The following is a 21,151-nucleotide window of genomic DNA, read 5'->3' as shown; positions in this document are numbered from 1 at the left end:
ATATGTCGAATAATTTAGACAAGTATTTAAAAAAAATATTTTTTCTTCTTCTTTGCTTCAACACACTCTTACACGTATTTTAAGACAAATCTCACACATATCTAAAAATGTTAAACATGTATTGCAGCAATGTTATAAACGAAGTTTAACTTTTAATAATAGATGGATAAATGAAGTTATTATCATGTGTAACGATGTCGATGTTCTATATTTTTTATATTATCAGTGTCTGGGTGTTCGTGTTGTAAGAGATTAATGGAATGCGTTGCCTTTTCATTAATCTGAATAGGGTATATATACAACAATGTGTAACGTATGTAATTATGATACAATCCTAATTATAGGAAATTATTTATGACTAATAATAATCAAATATTCTATTCTATCACGTGTTGTATTGTGTCTCGTGTCTATGTCGGAACCAGTCCTTCATAAGTAGGACTGACAATGAATCAAACCAACTCGAATATAGTTCGTAACTGGATTCGAAAGTTAAATAGTTAAACTAGGAGAGAGAGAGAGAGAGAGAGAGAGAGAGAGAGAGAGAGAGAGAGAGTTAAATAGTTAAACTAGGAGGGAGGGAGGGAGAGAGAGAGAGAGAGAGAGAGAGAATTGTGGTGATAATATTTCATTAACAAAGATGAGGATGTCTCCAAGGCATTTATACAAGTATTACAAAAGTGATTGAGACATAATTCACACAATTAAATAACTGAAAAAATAGAAAACTCAAGCCTGTAACCGATTATAGTTGACACAAAATTAATTCTCCTTTCAGTGATAATCGTTTACGTGCAGATGTTAACGGGTTACATCCATGGAATTTTTCTTTTTTCTTCGGCTTAGAAGTGACTTTTGTCTTGTTATAACCGATTACAACCCCATGTTAACCGGTTATAGCACTTGTATTACCAAAAATATTTTTAACACACCACTATCATACCCCAATTTTGTTCGGGCATTTTAAATTCATCTGATACAAGTCCATTTTTATCATCAAATAAAGTCACCATAACTATGCATATATGCATATATAGTAAAAAAGTCAATATTTTACGTATTGAAGAAATTGAATAAAATTGCATTTTTTTCATTATGCATTTTAAAAAATAAATTCATGATCATTTGATTTATCATAAAAATATTCATTTAAATTTTATTAATCATTTTCATGCATCATAAAGAATTGTTTTTAGAAAACTCAAAATATCTCTAATTAATAAATCATTATTCCATACATATATTACATCATTATTTACTATTTAATTAAATAAGTTTCTATAAGACACTCACACTCTTTGCATAATTCATAAACTACCATTTTTAGAGCCTATAAATAAAATCATTCTCATTCACAAATCTTTACCACCAATCATTCACAAAAACTAAGTCAAAACTCTCTTCATTTTATTTCAAGACATTTCTTTCTTTTTATTGAATAGGTAGACTCTTATTCTTGTTCTTTATTTAATTCTATTGCATTTTTACTCTTACTTTATTTATTTAGTACCTTAATCATTACCATTTTGTATGAAAATTCAATTGATTTTAATCAAGAGTTGAAAAGTGTTCTTTAACCTCCATAAATAAAAGTGATTTGTTATTATTTAAATGGATCTTAGGTTTGCTCTTTATTTAATTCTATTGCATTTTTACTTTTTATTTATTTATTACCTTAATCATCACCATTTGGTATGGAACTCAATTGATTTTAAATCAAGAGTTGAAAAGTGTTATTGAACCTCCATAAACAAAATTGATTTTGTTGTTGTTTAAATGAATCTTATGCTTGTTTTTTATTTAATTATATTGTATTTTTACTTTTGCTCTACTTATTTAGTACCTTAATAATCACCATTTTGTATGGAAACTCAATTGATTTCAAAATCAAGAGTTTAAAGTGTTCTTGAACATCCATGAACAAAAATGGTCAAATGCAAATTGATATTTGTTTTACATAAATAATGTATCCAATAACTTCCCAACATCATCCCGAGCATGAATCCATAGTTGGTTTGTCATGAGGGTGGAAAAAAAGGTCAAATCAAGCAAATATAAATTGTTGTATTTTATTGATTTTTGAATTTTATTGTTGTTTATTTTCTGATTTTGAGTATACCACTGTGTTCATGAGATTGAGGCACTGTTGTTGTTGTCATGATGAGCTCATAACACAGTTGATGCCCATCAGCCTCAAGACCAGGCGCACGTCAGCCAAAGAAAATGGAAAAATCTGAAAATGCATAGGCTGGCGCCCGTCAGCCCTCAGAATGCCAACCCTGATGCCCATAAGCCAGAAGGAAAAGTGAAAAATAGAAAATCCACATGCTGACGCCGATGAATTTCAAAAAGGAATTTCGGAATTGTGACTTGTAACGCATGAAAGTAGGCGGTTACGGTTCCGAAATCCAGTACTAGCTGCACGAAAGTGAGCAGTATTTTTAAATTAAGATTGTTGTCGAAAATATTTTTAAATTAAGATTGTTGTCGAAAATATCTTTAAAACTAAATTTAGGTGTTGAATTTTATACGAGTCCCAATAATACCCGGAAATTACATTTCAGTCTCCGTTTTTATATTAATTCCCTAACCTAGCTTACTCTAATTCTTTTGCATTCAAAACTATTACTCCTAGACTTAGATTTACATGACAACAATAGATAATGGTAGATTGATATTTGGTCTTTGTGGGTTCGACAATCTTTTATATTACTATGATATTTTCTTGCACTTGCGGAGTTGTCAAAGAGATTTCAAGAGAAGACCACGGAGCAATGACCATGAAGATCGATAACATGCTTATTATCAATCTGACGAAGAACCCTATAACACATGGAAGAAGCAAACACATCAAGATGACGTTCCATTATCTTCAAGAGAAAATAGCATATGAGAAAATGAATTTGGAACACTGCAGAACTGAGAATCAGATTGTAAACATCATGAAGAAGGTTGTGAAAGTCGAATTACTCAAGAGATTGAGAACTATGATGAATGTATATAACTTATACACAATAAATTAGGTGGTGTGTTAAATATGTAATTCTTTGTGTTAATCATGCTGTAAGATTCAACAAAGTCGATATCGTTAATATTCGATAGTAGTCGAAGTAGATAGTTGTCGAAAGAGTAAACCTCGACAGAGTTAAAGTTAGCTTTTACTTTGTTTTGTTAGTTAGTTAGAGATTACTTCATGTGTAAGTAATTTTATCTATAAATAGGGAGGTACCCTACTATTGTCAAATTAAGAACAAGAGAATATAGTAAAGAATAAATGCAGATAAAAACTATGCAAAAGTTGATCCATTTTCTTCCCCTTTTTCCCAAAATCCTAATTTCTCTTTTCTTCTCAAATTTACTTTCTCAAATCATTGTGCAGTGGAATCATCTTGCAACCAATGTATGGTTGAATCACTCAAGTAACGAGTGAGAAACGAAAGGAGCATTCAATCAGAAAGATTGATTTAGATTATATTCAATGGGGTTTAATCCCAACATAGGATAGGGGTGTTAATTAGTTCAGACAAATTCAAAACAAACAGGAATTCAAACCAAACTATAATGTATGGGTCAGATTTTTTTAATTCGGGAAAAAATTGAATCAAATCAATAAAACCCATTGTTAATTGGTCCGGGAAACGAATTTCTAGAACTTTATCCGCAAGCCCGTAAACTCAAACCAAACATAAATAATTCGTATAATTTATATCATCATTACTATGGAAACTAGTATAAGGTATTCAATTTCAAGAAGAAAAAATTAAACGTCATTTATCACATTCACAACCTATATGGAGAAACGAAAAAATTAAGGATTTATATTATTATGGAAAAGTAGTTAATGTAAAATAGATTTTTTTGAAAATATATTTCCACATTTTCTTTTAATGTACCCAATCAATCAAACACAAACCAACTCGTTGTTTTTTATGACAGTTTGTCATTACATGATTTTTATGAGTATTTGCGATTAATTCAATGAAATCTCAAGTTAAAGATGAGCTAAATATGAAGTGTGAAAAAAATGAAGAAGTCGAAGAAATAGATCAAGGCCAAGAAATCGGGAAGAAATTGTGAAGAGACGAGCAACTTTCAGCATAATTTACATCTTGACGTATGCCCAGTAAATTGATCATATATAGAGTTTCGTAACTAGTTTTGACGTGGATTTTTTTGCAAAATGAAGCTAAGAGAAATATCTTCAATCTGGAATAATCACACGCGCGATGCAGCATGTTCAAATCGTGTACGTTATGGAAAAGTATCATGCACATGATAAGCTGTTTTCTAGGCTTTTCTGATGCGTTTTGACAGTTTTAAAGGGGGAATTTTGGTATTTTTTTCAAGGGTTCTGAACTTTACCCGAAAATGGACGAATTTCTAAACCAAAAGTGACGATTTACAACATCAGTTAGAATATTTGGAGAGCATGGGAAGTCATTGGAGGTCAATTCTTCTAGGGATCTCATATGCAATTCTTCTTAATTGTTTTTGGTATTGTAATCTAAATTCTGAGTAGTTAATTCTCTCTTGGTTAGGTTGTGTTTGATGAACTTGTTTCTATATTGTTGTGACATATGTTGATTTGACCTTGCATGAATTCTTTGATCTATGATTCTATTCAATTGCTTATTGTTCCTAATACTTTTTTATGTGAGATACTCTTTTAATATGATTTTGGGCACATAGGGAATATTGACAATTAGTCTCTGTGTTGAACCTATGGCAATTGTTGTAGTTACACTAGTTGAATAGGAATAGAAGATCCCGAGTAATGGTTAGTAAATTAACGCTCTATTGCATCGTCTAATCCTACTTACGCTAGTGAATTAGGGATAGGAAATTCCGAGTAGTTATTAGTGAGCTATATCGCAGGGGATTGGTTATATCGATTTTCTTAATTCGCCATTGGATTATAATTGTGAGATTATTCATGTAAAGCATCAAACGTCAACAATAGAGAAATGTGGGATTTTATACACAACCTGGTCACTTTCACATTACTGTCATAACACTTTATTTTCTTTTCGCATTTAAAACCATAAAACCCCGTAATTTATTACATTTTACGCATTGCACAATATTATTTTGTTAAATAGCAGTCTTTGTGAATTCGATTTTTTTTATTACTGCGATGTTATCGATACACTTGCTGAGAAGTCATCAGTTTCTCGGTTTAGTTTGATTTGGTTTGAACTTTATTGCAAAAAATGTGCAACTCCAATCTAAATCAACTCATATATTTTTAATCGGTTTAGGTATCGTATTTTGTCGAAATCAACCAAAGAGGCCCGCAAATACCCCTAGTGTAGGAACATCAGATACAACGCGCGGGTCCGAACCCGCAACATCTCAATTATTCATTTTAAAGAGTGAATTTCAGCCACTAAACTACTTGACAAAAAAAAACATATACATACACTATTTTTTATTGTTATTAATTGTAACATTGTTGCATTCTGGGGTTTTTATCATTCTAACTTCATAATTCTTCTCTTTTAATATCACAAACAATTACATTCTTAAAAGACTATATAATTAGAATTAGAAGTGACAAACATGCATGTCTATCCCCAAAAAAATGAGGGTGGGTAAGATGAGATGGCGAACACTATATTTTTTTAATTTTAAAATACAAAAAATAATATTAATGTCCAATAGAGTTAAAAACATATGACACATTAAAGTATCCAGACCTAAAACTTTTACCCACTTAAAAGAAAAATACAAGTACTTTAACCCACTTAAAAAAAATACAAGTAAAATGAACGTCCAATGGACCCGACCCAACAACTTTTATCTTATGTTTTGGTAAGTTATAGTAATATAAACCAAAGTAACAGCACACTTTATCCTGAGGACAACTTGGTCTGATTCTTGTCCATATACATATGTGTATATCTTTTACTCATTACATATCAACATCAACAGAAATCTTTGAAAACCCTACGGCTATGATGTCTCTACTATTGTTGTGTTAGTTTCATTTTTGTCTACATTAACTTAAAATTTATAGAAGTGTTGTCAATTGCTAGTCATAGAAAATAATGGTTGGTTCAAATTCTAGGTTGTAATGTACAGATATAGATATAACTCAAAATCTCAAATAAAAAGGAAAATGTATATTTGTAAAAAGATGGTGTATTTCTAAACATCAGATTCTACCTACACTGCATATGTAGAATAAAATACAAAGGTGACAATGAGAGTTTCATTTAGATTCTGGATGCACTAGTGGTGACTAGTTGGGAAATTAGTTGAGAAATTGAAAAAGTGTCAGAATCTTGGATTTTAGATACTCTAATCAAACGTGTTTGAGACATGAGTACTATTTAAGACTCTCAAGTTGAAAGAATGTGGATTTGTTTGCCTGGTTGTAAACTTCTTCTAAGTGATGTTAGACATGTTCGTGAACTTGCAAAATTATCTTTTTAACATGTTTAATGGATTATGTTATTGGCTTGAATTAAATTGAACATGATATGATATGTTGAGAATTTTGTGGGGTGCACCGATTATTACTAAAGAGTCCAACATATATTATTTGTATATTTTTTGGATGGTTCCACTATTATAGGATATGTATCATTGGATAATCAAAACTTTTACGATAAAACTAAACCATAACATTTAAAGTTAGAGCATGTTACTCAGAGCGGTTTGATTAATAATAATATAAATATATATCACCCTTTGTAATGTTAGCGAAATTTAGTTTATTCTTCTATAATATTTTTTTCTTATTTTTCTTCTTGTAATATAAAGATTTTGTGCCTTTACCCCCTCAATTGATAAAATGACATGGAATCTTTATGTTTGCTGATGTAGCATGTCCATGTGAATTTTCTTTTAATATTTATTTATTTATTAAAGTTCACGTGATTTTTTTTTTCAAAAAAAAATATAATTTTTTTTATTACGAGAGGATAAATCAAAACTTATTAACCTTATAAAGGATAAAATATTATTTTTTTATGAAAGAAAACATGAAAAATGGTCTTAATGGATTTTGAACCTAGGACAATAGTCATCCTCTCACATAGGCAACTTATCAATATGCCAACTGCTTTACCTTGTCAATATTCATAAAAATTCATCAAGATATTTAAGATTTTAAAGATCATCCTTTCTCACTAAAAACTTACTATAATGTTTGGAAAAGATCAGAAGGATTTGATAGTTCAACCTCTTGATACTCCTTTTAACAAAGCTTCTCTAAAGAACCCTGGTTAGCCAAAGTTCTTTTTTAAAAGTCATGTTTGGTGATTTTACTAACGTTGGTTTTGAGGGATACAAATGCAAGTTCAGTTGCTATCCTCCTTTTTTGTTTTCTGTGGGACTTTTTACCTAATATTATATATACATGAAAAGTTCAGTTATATTGTGATAATTTCCACCATCATTATAACTGAACTTTTCATATATATATATATATATATATATATATATATATATATATATATATATATATATATATATATATATATATATATATATAATAATCGATAAAAAATCTCACAATAAACAAAGAAGGAGAATAAGAACTGAACTTGACAAATACATTGAAAAAGCTTGAAAAAGAAGTGGTAAAGTTAAAAAAGAATATCAAAGAGAAGGATGAAGATGAATTTTTAATTCTTTTAATTTTTGTGATTTTTTCGGTTATTATTTTACTTGTTAAGTTAAATTGTAAGCAAATATTCAATGGTGAAATGGTGAAACAAGCACCCAATCTAATTGGTCTCAGGAGTTGGGTTCAAAAAATTTGTTAGATTAAAAAATTTCATGTTTTTTTCTAATTTTTAATATTCAAAACAAAAAATATATATTTTAAATATAATATGAAGATTTAATGTCATTTTATCAATTAAGGGGTCAAAGATACAAAATCTTTATATTATAAAGAGAAAATAAAAAAGAAAAAATATTATATAGAGATAAATCAAATCTCGTTAATATTACTAGGGATGACATATATTCAATTCATAATAATATAATCATATAAGATTTTTTATGAGGTGATAAAATAAATAAATTAAATTTTATGATCATTACATACTAGACAATAATATAAGTTATGTTTGAAAATGAATGCATAATTCTATTAACCATTTTTAATACATTCACTTAAATCTTTGAGGTCGAGCAAGAGTGATTACTTATTCAACTAAATCTTATTTTCTCAGCATGACTTATGAATCTTTTTAGAAGAACATGAGTTCACATTATCAAAAACAAAATTGACACATTTAAAATGTTTTAGAAATGACATATTTTTGTAAGAAGTCAAATAGAAATTAAACTGAAATTTTTTAAGGACTGGCAATATCTTGGAGATTATTTGAAAGCAATTTAACAAATTTTGCGGGAAAAAATATAAATAGGATAAGACTCAATTGAGATGCCTCGATTTCTAAGTGGTGTATAAGTTTTCATTATTTCCTTTTGTGGTTAATCTTCAGAAGTCAAAATAGAGAATTTTGAGAAAACAATGACTATGGGTTGAGAGCTTTGGAAGAGAAAGTTTAGTTTAAGAAACACATTGCGAACATCTTTGTTAATGAGATTTCATTTGGAGAAGAATCTAAGTTTTCTCATTTATTTTCTCATGAACTAAGTCAAGTAAAAATTAGTAAGAGGTAGAAATTAAAGACTGCTCTAAAAAAGATTCTAAAAACTAATTTCTTATGACCTCCTGTAATTCTTGTAAAGAGTTCAGAGTTTTTTTTATCAATATTCAATTTAATGAATTGATTAATCTGATTCAAGCGTCAATGACAACAAGTGATTTCAATCCCCTCTCAATTACAATTGTGGGAAAATCGAAGTGTAGTCCTTACTATCAAGTCTAACATCAATCACCTATAGACCAACTAACTGGTCAAATGGATCAGAGATTTATTCTCACCTTTAGATGTTGACAAAAGGATGTTGATATTTTATCTTGTGTTTTCAAAATATTGTAAGAAAGCTCTTCAGAGAATTTATTATGTTTAATCGCAGAGTAATAGCATGACACCTCGTCTTTCTATATGTCAAATAATCATTTTGTCACAACATAATTTAATGTTTCGCACTCCCAAGTATTGGTTATTCACCCTATCTACTACTCTGGCATCACTCAAAGAACTTCACTGCTCAATAATCGACTCAGCTATTATTAGCTTTTTATTGTTGTTAATTTAAAAATTAACTTATATGCATGAATAATTTAAAATAGTTTAAAATAGTTTTATGCATGCGTCAAATCACATTTCATTGTTTAGATATTCTTATATGTATATTAGGAAATAATGTTATGGCTAATCTAAACAATAAAAACTGTTCAAAAATATATTGGAAAAAAAGTGCAAGAGACTGTTGCTCTCGTTGCTGTTAATAAGATGAAAACTTTATTAAAAATTGTTTCGGTACAGGGTCGGGTTCAAGTTTTGCAACCTTTCCTCCCAAATGGCAAGAAAAATTCTCCTCAACTCATTCCAACAGATTACATGGTTAAGACGTAACTGTTTGTTGCACTCGTTTTGTAAATTGCAAATGGGACATCTTACCAACCTCTCTTTTTTGAAACTATTCCAGAGGGAACACAATGATTCCTTTTTATGGAACCCAAATCATCCATAAATGGTCTATCTCCAATATATCTTCTACCGCTTCTTCCTCATTCTAGACCGTGCATATCTAGAGAGCACAACCAAGGAGAGAAAAAGAGTAAGAAATGTAAGTATTATCCAACATACAATTTTTTTTATAAAATCCATAAGGTTAGAAGATACTCTATATGCATGCCACCCCGATCTGATGATGGAAGCGTGGTTCCCTGAAGCTCTTCCATGACCTTAACAGCTTGATCAACTTCCTGTCAAAAGAAGAAAGGTGGATAAGATCATCCATAAATGAACAAAAAATTCAGGGCATGGCTATTTGATAGATTTGGCTAGCTTAGTTATACTTCAAGTAGCATATGATTTTTTTTAAGTGCCAAACTTTTTAATCCGTATTAAAATGGCAAAAAATGAACATTTTTATGGAGAAACTTTTATAATGTTCTAAACACGACTTGCAAAAAATCATTCGAAAATATGTGATGACTGAACATCAGAGACTAAAACTGCATGCATGGTAATTTTGTAAGAGCTAAAAGATGCGGAATTTTTTTATGAGATGAAAAAAAAAATTGGTAATGTTATAGGAACTAAAAAAAAATTTAACACTACTATAAATACCTACTATTCTACCAATGATACCAATAATGATTGAGATATGTCATGATTAACATCAGTTTAACAAAGTTTCAAGTGATGCCTACTATTCTACCAATGATGCCAGTTATTGAGATGTCATGAATATCATCAATTAACAAAGTTTCAAGTGATGCCTACTATCCTACCAATGATGCCTACTATATCAACAGGAAAATTAACCAGACAGTTATTGAGACACGCATCAATGTAATACTTTGTTCAATAACTTCTTATTAGACACCCCTGACCCTGTATTATAAAGTCTTGTTTTAATGTAACAGATAATAAATAATTCAAAATACATGAAAAATTGATGCATGTCAGGTTAATTTTGTACCCTACAATAATATAAGTATTATTAGTTAATGTAAGTTTTAAGGTTTGACACCTAGTGTTTGGAATGTGTGTGTGTGTTTGTTGGTGCTTTATAATCAGCAAGAGCAACTGACTTACCTCAAAATCAGCAAATGCTACAGGCATTCCTCCTCTTGAACGCATTTTGACCAAGTTGAATCCAGCATGCCTAGAAAAATGGATTGAAATATTAAGGTCTATAATCAAAAGCAAGTAGATGATGAACAATGTACGGTCTAGATTTTCATCAAGAACCAGCTGGGTGAATGCTTTTCCAATTTTATTAACAATACTAGAGATCCTTGGCAAAACCATGAATACAAAATAGATGCAGCAACTCACACAGAAAAAGCTTGCTTTAATTCATCCTCAGTGCAGTTTGGACCAAGATTTGCAATAAAAAGAGTGGAACATGGTCCTACATCACCACCACCCTTTCCATGTTGCTCCTGCAACCAATTTGAAAACATCATAATACATAAGTGCTTAATGGGAAAATGAAAAGAAACTTTTTACAAATTACACAATATCTTTTTATTAACAAATTACACAATTTTGTATGGGTTCATAATGGTTTGGCCAAAACACAGAAAGGAACAAAATCTGTGTAACGTAACACTTCATGAGAGAAAGAATATTGGATGTTTTATGATTTCTACAAATGCAAAGAGATAGAGTTCCGATTTCCAACATATTGCTAATGCTGGGTTTCACGTACCCTTGCTCCAGGTACACGATTGTCAGAACCAACCACAGCATCGCCACTGCACACAAGCAGAAAATATAACATTCTTGGTGAACTGATTGAAATTTAAAACACTTGTGCAATTTTTGAGGTATGGGAAACAGTATTAAAATTAATCTCAACCTTTGGGTAGTTGCTATATCACCATGGTTGCTTCCATTTTCTGATGGTTCATCAGCATCACTTTCACCTAAACGTGAAATCATGTGCAGGTAAGCAACCAAAATAAGAGGGGCGGCGTGAGTATGAAACCTAGCTACCTTTTCCTACTTTTTACCTCATTAAATTAAAATATCACCTACTTAATTTAAATTGAGAGGGACAAATAGCTATGGATGTGTTAGAGAGAGTCAACAATAAAATAGTAGCAACTTGCAAGCCATATCATCATAGTCATTTCGGAGTAAAAAATGTATATATTGCCTTGAACTCATAATCAAAGAAGCGTTACCATCATCACTTGAGGCTCCCTGAACATTGGCTTCCCCTTTTGACCTTTTATCTATAACCACATAGGCTCCACCACCTGGGAGTGCAAAATAAAACCACTAATCATCCTGGAAAAACAGTAAACCTAATGTACAAAAGAATAAGTTGGGAAAAGCTTATTTACACTTTATAACTAATGCAAGCTTATCTTATGTCACAGGCATTTGTGTAATTCTAAAGATTAAGCTTATAAAGATAGTTTATCACATGTCTATAAGTTGTTTCCAGCTTATGTTAGTAAGATGTCCCAAATTGTTTGTGAAAACAACTTCCGGGAATAAGAAAATAGCTAACTTTATTTCATCTTTGATTATAGAAACAGCTTAAAGTAGTCAATTTTATGATAAGTGTTTATTCAATATGTGCTTAATGAAGTTGTTTAGCCAAACACACTATAAAACACATTGAACGTCTCCATAGTTCACCAAAATAAATAAATTGGGGAGAATGGAAGAAAAATGTTTTGAAGGATAAAAGGAATGGAAAAAAGTGAGGAAAAAAAAATCTAAATTATGTGTATGCGCTATAGCTTGACAGTTGAAACTTTCATACACAATATATATACCTATTTTTCGCTTCCTCCTAGAGTTTGACCTGGCAAGTTCAATATGTAAGACGGACCCAGATTGAGGATCAAATTTCACACCCTGACGATCATTAAGTAAAAAAATATATTAGATCGAAGACCAACTTCTTTAACTTGTCAACATTATATTTGCAAATATATGCCTTTTTATGTTTCTATCAAACCACTACATTTGAATAACAAATTTGAAACATATAATCCACTAAAACTCCTAGGACTTCTTTCAGAGTATGTGTTGAGTGAAATCACTGAAATTAACATATTCTGATGGGGTGCAACTTCATAGCTTCTGCAATATAACTTTAGGAAGCATTTGGATGAAAGGTTTAGTTAAATGTTAATTCAAAAAGAAATTTGAGAGAGATTTATTAAGTGCTTATTCATAAGTTGTTTTGAAGAGCTTACTGAAAATAACACAGACAGCTAATAGACAATAAACATGTCATAAGCTATTTTTTTTCTTTACAATTACGTGAGAAAATACCCAAGTTGATCACTGAAATTGTTGGACTGTATCAACTTCATCCTCCACATTATCAATATTTTAAAATAATCCTTAGAATCTTAAAATGGTAATCCGGTTAGTCTGTCTTGATGTGTTATCAAATGCATTTATGATATTATTTACTTAATCTCAAATGCATCCCCGGCATAATCAACTTTATGCCATTATAGCCCCAGCAAATACCAACGGAGGTACAAATCTTAACTAACATTTACAATTTCAAGATCATTTTGGTATAGGTTTTTTCTAGTAACACCCCAAAAATATTCAGTTACACCCAAATCTATTTAAAATTTAACTATAATACCAAAATCACCCTTATTCAAATACATATTTCAAGAACCCCTTTTTATCTCTCAATTGAAATCTTCATCCCTCACAATCATCCATGGATATGTGACCAAACCTGATGAAAGATTAAAGATTGAGATACAAAGTCTTCTATTAATACTCTTTTTTTTGCTTAGGTTTAGTGATTTTCTGCGTTTTAAATGATTTTATGCTTTTTTGTATTTTTGTTTCCTGTGTTTGCAAATTGTGTGTTGTTTAAAATTTAAAATTTAAAATTTAGACTTAACATTAATTTAATTCATGTTAGTGCGTGAAAACTTAGTTCACGAACAAACAAAAAATTCAAAATACAGGCACTATGTGAACTATATGTATACAAGCATGACTTAAATTAACGTACATTTCGTTTTACAGACTTAATATGTTAACTGAACTCACGAGCACTTAGTTCATGTAAGAGAAGTTCAACGTGCATACTGAATACCTCTGCAACGTTGCTGATGGGTAAGACCACTTGTACAAATTATGCCTATTATATTGTCTAAACATGGTTTCATCAATGCCGAAGTTCTTCGTGGTCACAAAGTGAATTCAACAACTAGAAGTATTATGTGTCATACGTTGTTGTGCAATTAATATTTATTTGTCGAATATCAAACAGTAACTTTTGAGTTTATTAAAAATAAATTAAGAGAAGATATCTGAAAAGAGGAGAGGAGAACTTGAGAAGACAATGGGAGAGGGAGAACGAGAAGATGAAGAAATTGGAGATGGAGACTATCAAAATGGAAAATGGGTCAAAGAGTTTGATTTTGAAAAGTTAATTTTACAATAGGAATATTTTGATTATTTCGGAGTGTAACCGAAAACTCAAGGGATGTTATTAAAAAAATATTTGGTATATTGTTAATGTAGGGGACTAAATCTTTGATACAATCCTACAATTTGAGGTACCAAATTAGATATTTACTCATATTTGAGCACTAATAAAGTCGTGTCCGTGTCTGCTATGTTTGGATATCTTAAAATAAATGGAGTGGGATGGAAAGAAGCGGAGTGGAATGGAGATTTCATTCCATTGTTTGAATATTTCATGATGGAACAAGGCAAGTCTTAGAATTAGAGTTTGCCCTAATTCATCTCTATAAAACCGGTTTATATGGTGAGAGATGGGATGTCACTTTATAAACCAATGTAGCACTTGGGTATCTCTCAATACACCACGTTACGTCCAACATATACAAATGGTTGGTGGCTCAAATCCAAAGGCTATTGATATCATCTTAGAATTAGCGTTTGATCTAACTCATCCCTACAAAATCGACTTGTAAGGTGAAGGGTGTCACCCTATATAAAACCTAACTAACCCTAATTAGGCTCTATGGTTAACCAATTTGGGACTTAGGTTTCTCCCAATACCAAAGAACAACAATCATAACAGATAATTGTAATTTCTTAAAATAAAGCTATCTAATATCTTCAACGAAATTCCCAACTCTCAGTGTTATCGTGGATTGTGATATTTGAAACTAGACACTCACATTTAGGTCGTGCAACGCTGCCATAGCTGCTTGATTATTGAAAAACGTAGCAAATGCAACAACCTGAAAAGAAAGCGAAATTCCACTAACTCATACACAAAATTCACGAATTTCAATTTCCTTTAAAATTGCAACACTCAATAGAACCTTCATTTGTCGAAAATCGAACTGCGAATGAGTACCTGGTTAGCACGGCCGGTATACTTGAGTTGGCAAGAGTCAAATCCAGGGCGTCGGCGGAAGAGGTTGTGAATCTCACGCGCCTTCACGTCGTCTGGGAGCCCGGAGACGAAGAGCGTGTTGATGTTGCTCCGTTCATCTGGCTGGTACATGTAATACGGATCGAACGGTTGCATAGCCATTCCGAGGGTTGTGCCGGTGAAGTGAGCCGGTAAGCTCCTTCGTATGAGGCGGTGACTTCAGTGGCCGGAAAAGGACTCGAATCACTCCGGTTAGGTTTTTTTCCCTAAATCCCTAACTATTTCACCAAGTTCATAAACGAATTAATGGTTATCTCACCTTTTCAGATTTTTTTAATGAACAATGCTAATATTCCTTTTTCTCATTAAATGCATTTAAAATTAAAATATTTGACTTAAAAAAAAAAAAAATTATTTATGATTTTTTTAAATATAAAATAAGATTCTTAGACATGTAATAGCAGTCAATTACCTATCCATTATTATTCAATGTCACAAATCTACTACAATTATCCTTTAATATTATTGAATTATGCTTAACAAAAGGATATGATAATAAATCACATATTATTAACTCATAGAATTTTATTAACTAGTAGAGTTGTTGAGAATAATTCTTTACTCACATGGTAACTTTTAATTCGTTTGAATTTTATGCTCTTCCTTAAATCAATTTTTTTCTCTCTTTTCACTTTATTTTCTAATTTATTTTCTAATCGCACTGTCTCTCGTCAAACTGAATAAGATCCTCGTCTCCCTCCCTAAGATGAAGAACAATTACAACAAATCAAATATTAGAATGGATCATCATCGCATTTGAAGAAGTGAGCATTCAATGTTCACTCTCATTCTCACAATATGTTACCATGATTCTTGAATTTGGATTTTTCATTGCTCTCAAATGAACAAAGTTATTTTTCTTTTCATTACTCTCTCACCATAAACTTCATAACCAGGTGAATAGAGGGCAGGCGATTTGAGTTTCTAGGTTGTGATTTTGATTTCAAACAAATAAGCGGTCATTTTGAGTTCACCCAGAGAAGAAAATGTAGATCTGTTTATGGATTGTGGAGTCGATTTCAAGCGAAGAAAAATAAGGAAATATGTTTATGGGTTGTGGTTTAGATTTCAAGTGAAGAAGAAGGTGGAGATTTGCTTGTGGGTTGTGATTTCGATTCAAGTAAAGAAGAAGATGTCACCTCTCAACTGGTTCATAACATTGTTTACTAGTTTTGATTCTTTATTGAAAATGTAGATTTCTTTTTTTTACTTTATTTGAGAAGAAACAAAAAAAAATAGGGGTTTCATGTTGTTGAATAAGATTTGGTTTTATGTGGATGTGGAAGAAAATTTTTCTTTTTGTTCATAATATGGAAAAAAATTGGTTTGTTTTTATTTAAGTGAGTTAGAAAAAACAGTGCTAAGGTGTTTGGGTGCTATTTTGCGGTGTATTATGATCCTTACAACACCACATAACATTTTTAGAAGGGAAAGGAATGTCTTTTATGCCACTGTCAGAAAGGTTTGATTCTTATAATCATGTTTTCACACTGTAAATCAATGTCTTTAAGGTTATAGAATTTAGAAATTCAACTTCTAAGCAATATCACTATTTTTCACAAATTTAAAGTATTGCATTTACTCTGTATGAATGACTTTCTTGATATTAATTTCTCAAATATTTTAGGGAGGGGGGTGTCAAATTCATGTTACTACTTAGAATCGAGAGTTTAAAGATTGGAATCAACAATTCATGGAATATGAAACTTATTGTCTATATAATAGAAAATTGGTTTTGAATGATGGGTCATTCAAAGCATGTCCCAACAACCTTAAGTTTGTCTTTAATGGAGGAACAACTATTACGAAGCTTAACATATCCGAAATGCCGCCACACCAATTCAAATTTAATTCTGTTGAACATTTTTTCAATGGAAATTACCAACATGATATGTTATATGGTAATATTTTATTATGCAATCTCATGTTTTCCAAATATCATTGTTTGTTTTCACAACTCAATTGACACATTACCAATTTGTCTTGCAAACAATCTTTTGTATATTGTTTTGTTATACTTTAGACGTTATTGGAGTTCTACAAGATGTTGTGAAAACACAAATGGGTTCTGGTGATAAGAAATTGTGCGCCAATATCACTTTACGTGATAAAGCTTGGAATGTTATTGAAGTTGCTTTATTGAGTGGCTCATTTGTGTGCAACATACATCGCATCCTGCTGAATTGGATAACGGTATATTTGTTCCGGTTAACATTCAAGACCAACCAATTGTAGTTTCTCTTTATATCTATTTATTTTTGCAACAACATTCTTAATTCAAAGTGAACTTAATATCATCTTTTTGTAATTTATGAGTAAGTCTAAGATAGGGTGAATTAAGACTTTTAGAAATTTATCCAGTTTTTGTGAATATTGATTCTATCTTTTCTGATTAGGTTAGGCGATGAAAGTGGTAAAATGCATAAAATAAAGAATATCGAGAATTATCCTGGTTCCCCTCATAATCCGAAAGTACTCCAGTCTAGGGGTGGACAGATTTTGAGAAAACCGCCCCAAGCTGTCCGATCCATACAAACCGTTTGTACGCGGTCGGTTTCAAAACGGGTGTCGGGTTGATAAACTGAATCAACCGGGTTTCAATGGCTTTTAGCGGTTCGGTTCGGTTGGGTCAATTCAATCCAGCGAAAACTGAACCCGACCGCTTTCCTAGTTTATTATATAACTATGTTTCTGGTCTGATTTCCTTTAAAGCCCAATACCAATACCCATCATATACAAACACCACTATATAACTAAAAAACCCTAGCCGTCACCGTTTATCTCTCTCCCCGTTTTTCTTCCCCCTCTTCGTTTGCTCTCACAACTAAATATAAAATTCATCAAAGGCAAACGTTTTGATTTTCATTTTAACTCATGTAATCTAATCTTTGTCTTCTCAGTTTTGTTTGTTATCTTCCATAATAGTGGTTGAAGTTTGGTGATGGTGTTGTTGGCTTTGTTATCTTCGTCTCAGTGTCATTCCTCTTCATTTTCTTAATTTCTTTTGTTTGATGCTTGTTGGTTGGGAAGATTGTATTTGTTGAAGCTTGTGTTTGAGCCGGATTGAGTGTTTGAGCCCGAATCCAACCCAATTCGATCGCTGTCCAGCCCTATATATGATCTTTTCACCTCTATTATCTTTCTACTTTTCTTATTTATTTTCCTTTATTACTATGTTATCCAAATCAATGGATATTAGTTGCAGAATGATGATAGAGATGTAAGTGTTGAAAGAGCCGAAACAATCCATCCGACATAAACCGTCACCGAATGGAACCGTCATCCGAGAAAACCGAAATATAAATGGTCGATAACGGATCTATATTTAGTGCCTGTGGTTTTGTTCGGATTGATATTTTTGGCCCATCACCGACCGGAACCGACCATTTGTCCGCCCCTACTCCAGTCCCTTACAACATGTAAGAGAATTTATTATAGTTAAATCTTCCTAAACAAGACTCTAACCAAGTTATCAAGAACAATCCTTTTGAAACTTGTTCCACAAGAAAAGAAAATAATTCTCCATTTTCTTATAACCTTATCTCCAACAATCCTGGACAATAAATAAAGACTTCTACAAGAAGATACAATCCACCTCCTTATAGAATCCTCCAAGTATCAAAAAATCTTAATACCTAGGTGTTTGTAACAACAACAATGATTTGAATAAGATGAAAATTGTAGAATGGACAAGAATTAATTAAATGGCTAAAGTCTTCTTCTCTTTCAAATATGAAATATCAATATCATATATTATCTAAGTGTTCAATGATGCTTTTAGAATATATGAATTTTTTTCTCAAAAAGCATCTGAGTATGAAAGTTTTGTTGGAAAATTATGTAGAAAGACTTTTAAGATTAGTTTGAAAGAGGTGAATGTAAAATAAAAATTGTAGAAGCAAGCTTCAATCCAAGAAGTATTTTGATGAAGACAACTTGCATCAATGCAAAAAGAGAAGAGCTACAAAGTTATCTCAAGCATCAAGTATCCAAAGCCGCATATGCATTTTTGATCAAGCTTCATTTTCAAGACACCATTTGGCAAGATTGTTGATTCACTTCTTAGGTATATCTAACTCACTCTTAGATTAGTATACAAGTGTTCAACAATTATGATTTGCATTTGCATCTTTTAAAATAACTTTTTGTTAACACCTTGAAATGCAAGACACATTTATTTTTAAGTTTTTTTTCTGCATTTCAACAGTGTTAACCGGTTAACCATATGGGTTAACCGGTTAACAGCCCCAATTTTCAAATTCTTTGTTAACGTTTGCATGCGTTAACCGGTTAACCCATATGGTTAACCGGTTAACACTGTTCGTTACAGCAAAAATGGCTTTGAAAAATTATATCTTTTCATCAATGTTCATGAGGGAAATGATACCTCTTTGAAAAGGTATTTTTGGCAATATAAATTATTGAATTTTCAAAATGAATTTTCACCTCCAAGAATTTTCATACAAACTTCAAATAAATCACTCTCTCATATTTTTCCTAAAATAATTTTTGAAAGTGTTCTTAATAAAAATTTTCATCTCATTCTTTTGTTGAACACTTGCATATTATCTTTTGAGTGGCTTATTTATCTAAGGAGAAGATCAATCAAGAGAAGATTGATAACACTACATCTTTGTTAAAATCATTCATAGAATTATTTTCTGTTTGACTTGTGATCCAGGATTGTTGGACACAAGGGTTGGTGTTTGAAGAGGATTGTTCTTCATACACTTGTTTGTCTATAGGTTAGATAGTAGGCATCACCGGTTGTGTGAATAGGCTGTACCATTTCTAACTATAGTGAATTCTCTTTCGTGTGAAAGGGGAGTGGATGTACCTTCGGATTGTGAAGGGAACCACTATAATTTCCGGTGTCGTTTACTTTCCGCATTTTAATTTTCCGCACTTAAACAAAAATATCCAAAAACCGGAAACTAGATCGAAGAAATTTTTATCACCTAATTCACCCCCCCCCCCCTCTTAGGCGCATTTACAACTTACATTTGGCATCAGAGCAAGTTATAGGTAACTTGTTCCTAGAAGATCCAGCATGGCTTCCGCAAGCACAAATCCGGTTTTCAAAGACGGTGGAAGTAGCAACAAGCCCCCACTCTTCTCCGGAGAATATTTCGACTTCTGGAAAATCAGAATGAAGGCACATCTCGAGGCCCAAGGGGAAGGTATATGGGAAGCAGTTGAAGAAGGTCCACACAAACCGGTGAATGTGGTGAATGGAGTTGGTACCCCAAAGTTGAAAAACACTTATGACGAAGATGATAAGAAAAGGATTCTGAATGAAAAGAAGGCAATCAACATACTCCAAAGCGCTCTCAGTATGGACGAGTTCTTCCGTATATCTCAATGTAAATCGGCAAAGGAGATTTGGGACACCTTGGTTGAAACACATGAAGGAACCACCGAAGTAAAGAGATCAAGGCTAAACACCCTAAGCCAAGAATATGAGATGTTCCGCATGCAGCCCGGTGAATCTATAGTTGCCTTACAAAAGAGATTCGTCCATCTAACAAATCACTTGATCGCTCTGGGTAAAACTTTCACTAATGATGATCTCAACCTGAAAGTCCTAAGATCTTTGACAAGAGAATGGCAACCGAAAGTGACCGCTATTTCGGAAAAGAAGAGTCTCTCAACGATGACATCCGCGTCTCTATTTGGAAAACTTCAAGAACACGAATTGGAACTTGGAAGGCTCGAGAAGCACGAAAGTCAAGAAAAGAAGTCCAAGGGAATTGCCTTGAAGGTTGATTCAAAAAGGGACAAAGATGATGAGACGTCCGAAGATGAGAACTTTATGCTTCTTGTAAAGAAGCTTGGTAAGTTTTTTAATAAAAATAAAAATTCCTCTTATCCTAAAAAGAATAACCATTTCAGGAAAAAGGAAGCATCCACATCAATGCAAGACGTTACGTGTTATGAATGTGGACAGCAAGGTCACATAAAGCCGGACTGCCCAAAACTTGCAAAGAAAGGAGGATTCAAAGGCAAGAAGGAATTCAAAACAAAAAGGCTTACGTCGCTTGGGACGATAATGAGATCAGTTCATCTTCGGAATCGGAAAGCGATGAATGTGCGAACATGGCTCTTATGGCTTCACATCACTCCGATGAAGAAATCG

General features: G+C 32.0%; 1 protein-coding gene across 1 annotated transcript; it reads right to left on the bottom strand.

The window, feature by feature from the left end:
- Positions 1-9,373: 9,373 nt before the first annotated feature.
- On the bottom strand, positions 9,374-15,313 carry LOC127076406 (uncharacterized). The gene is made up of 10 exons (XM_051018048.1): positions 14,938-15,313; positions 14,756-14,818; positions 12,398-12,479; positions 11,795-11,869; positions 11,467-11,533; positions 11,317-11,362; positions 10,941-11,047; positions 10,698-10,767; positions 9,777-9,859; positions 9,374-9,681 (listed from the first exon to the last, which is right to left on the bottom strand). The coding sequence occupies exons 1-10, from the start codon at positions 15,115-15,117 to the stop codon at positions 9,648-9,650; spliced, it is 807 nt and encodes a 268-aa protein (XP_050874005.1). The 5' UTR covers positions 15,118-15,313; the 3' UTR covers positions 9,374-9,647.
- Between the last annotated feature and the right edge of the window lie 5,838 nt (positions 15,314-21,151).

Source organism: Lathyrus oleraceus, chromosome 4 (assembly GCF_024323335.1).
Source record: "Lathyrus oleraceus cultivar Zhongwan6 chromosome 4, CAAS_Psat_ZW6_1.0, whole genome shotgun sequence".
NCBI lineage: Eukaryota > Viridiplantae > Streptophyta > Magnoliopsida > Fabales > Fabaceae > Lathyrus > Lathyrus oleraceus.
Note: the sequence above shows the minus strand (reverse complement) of the source record. Positions and strands in the feature narration are given on the sequence as shown.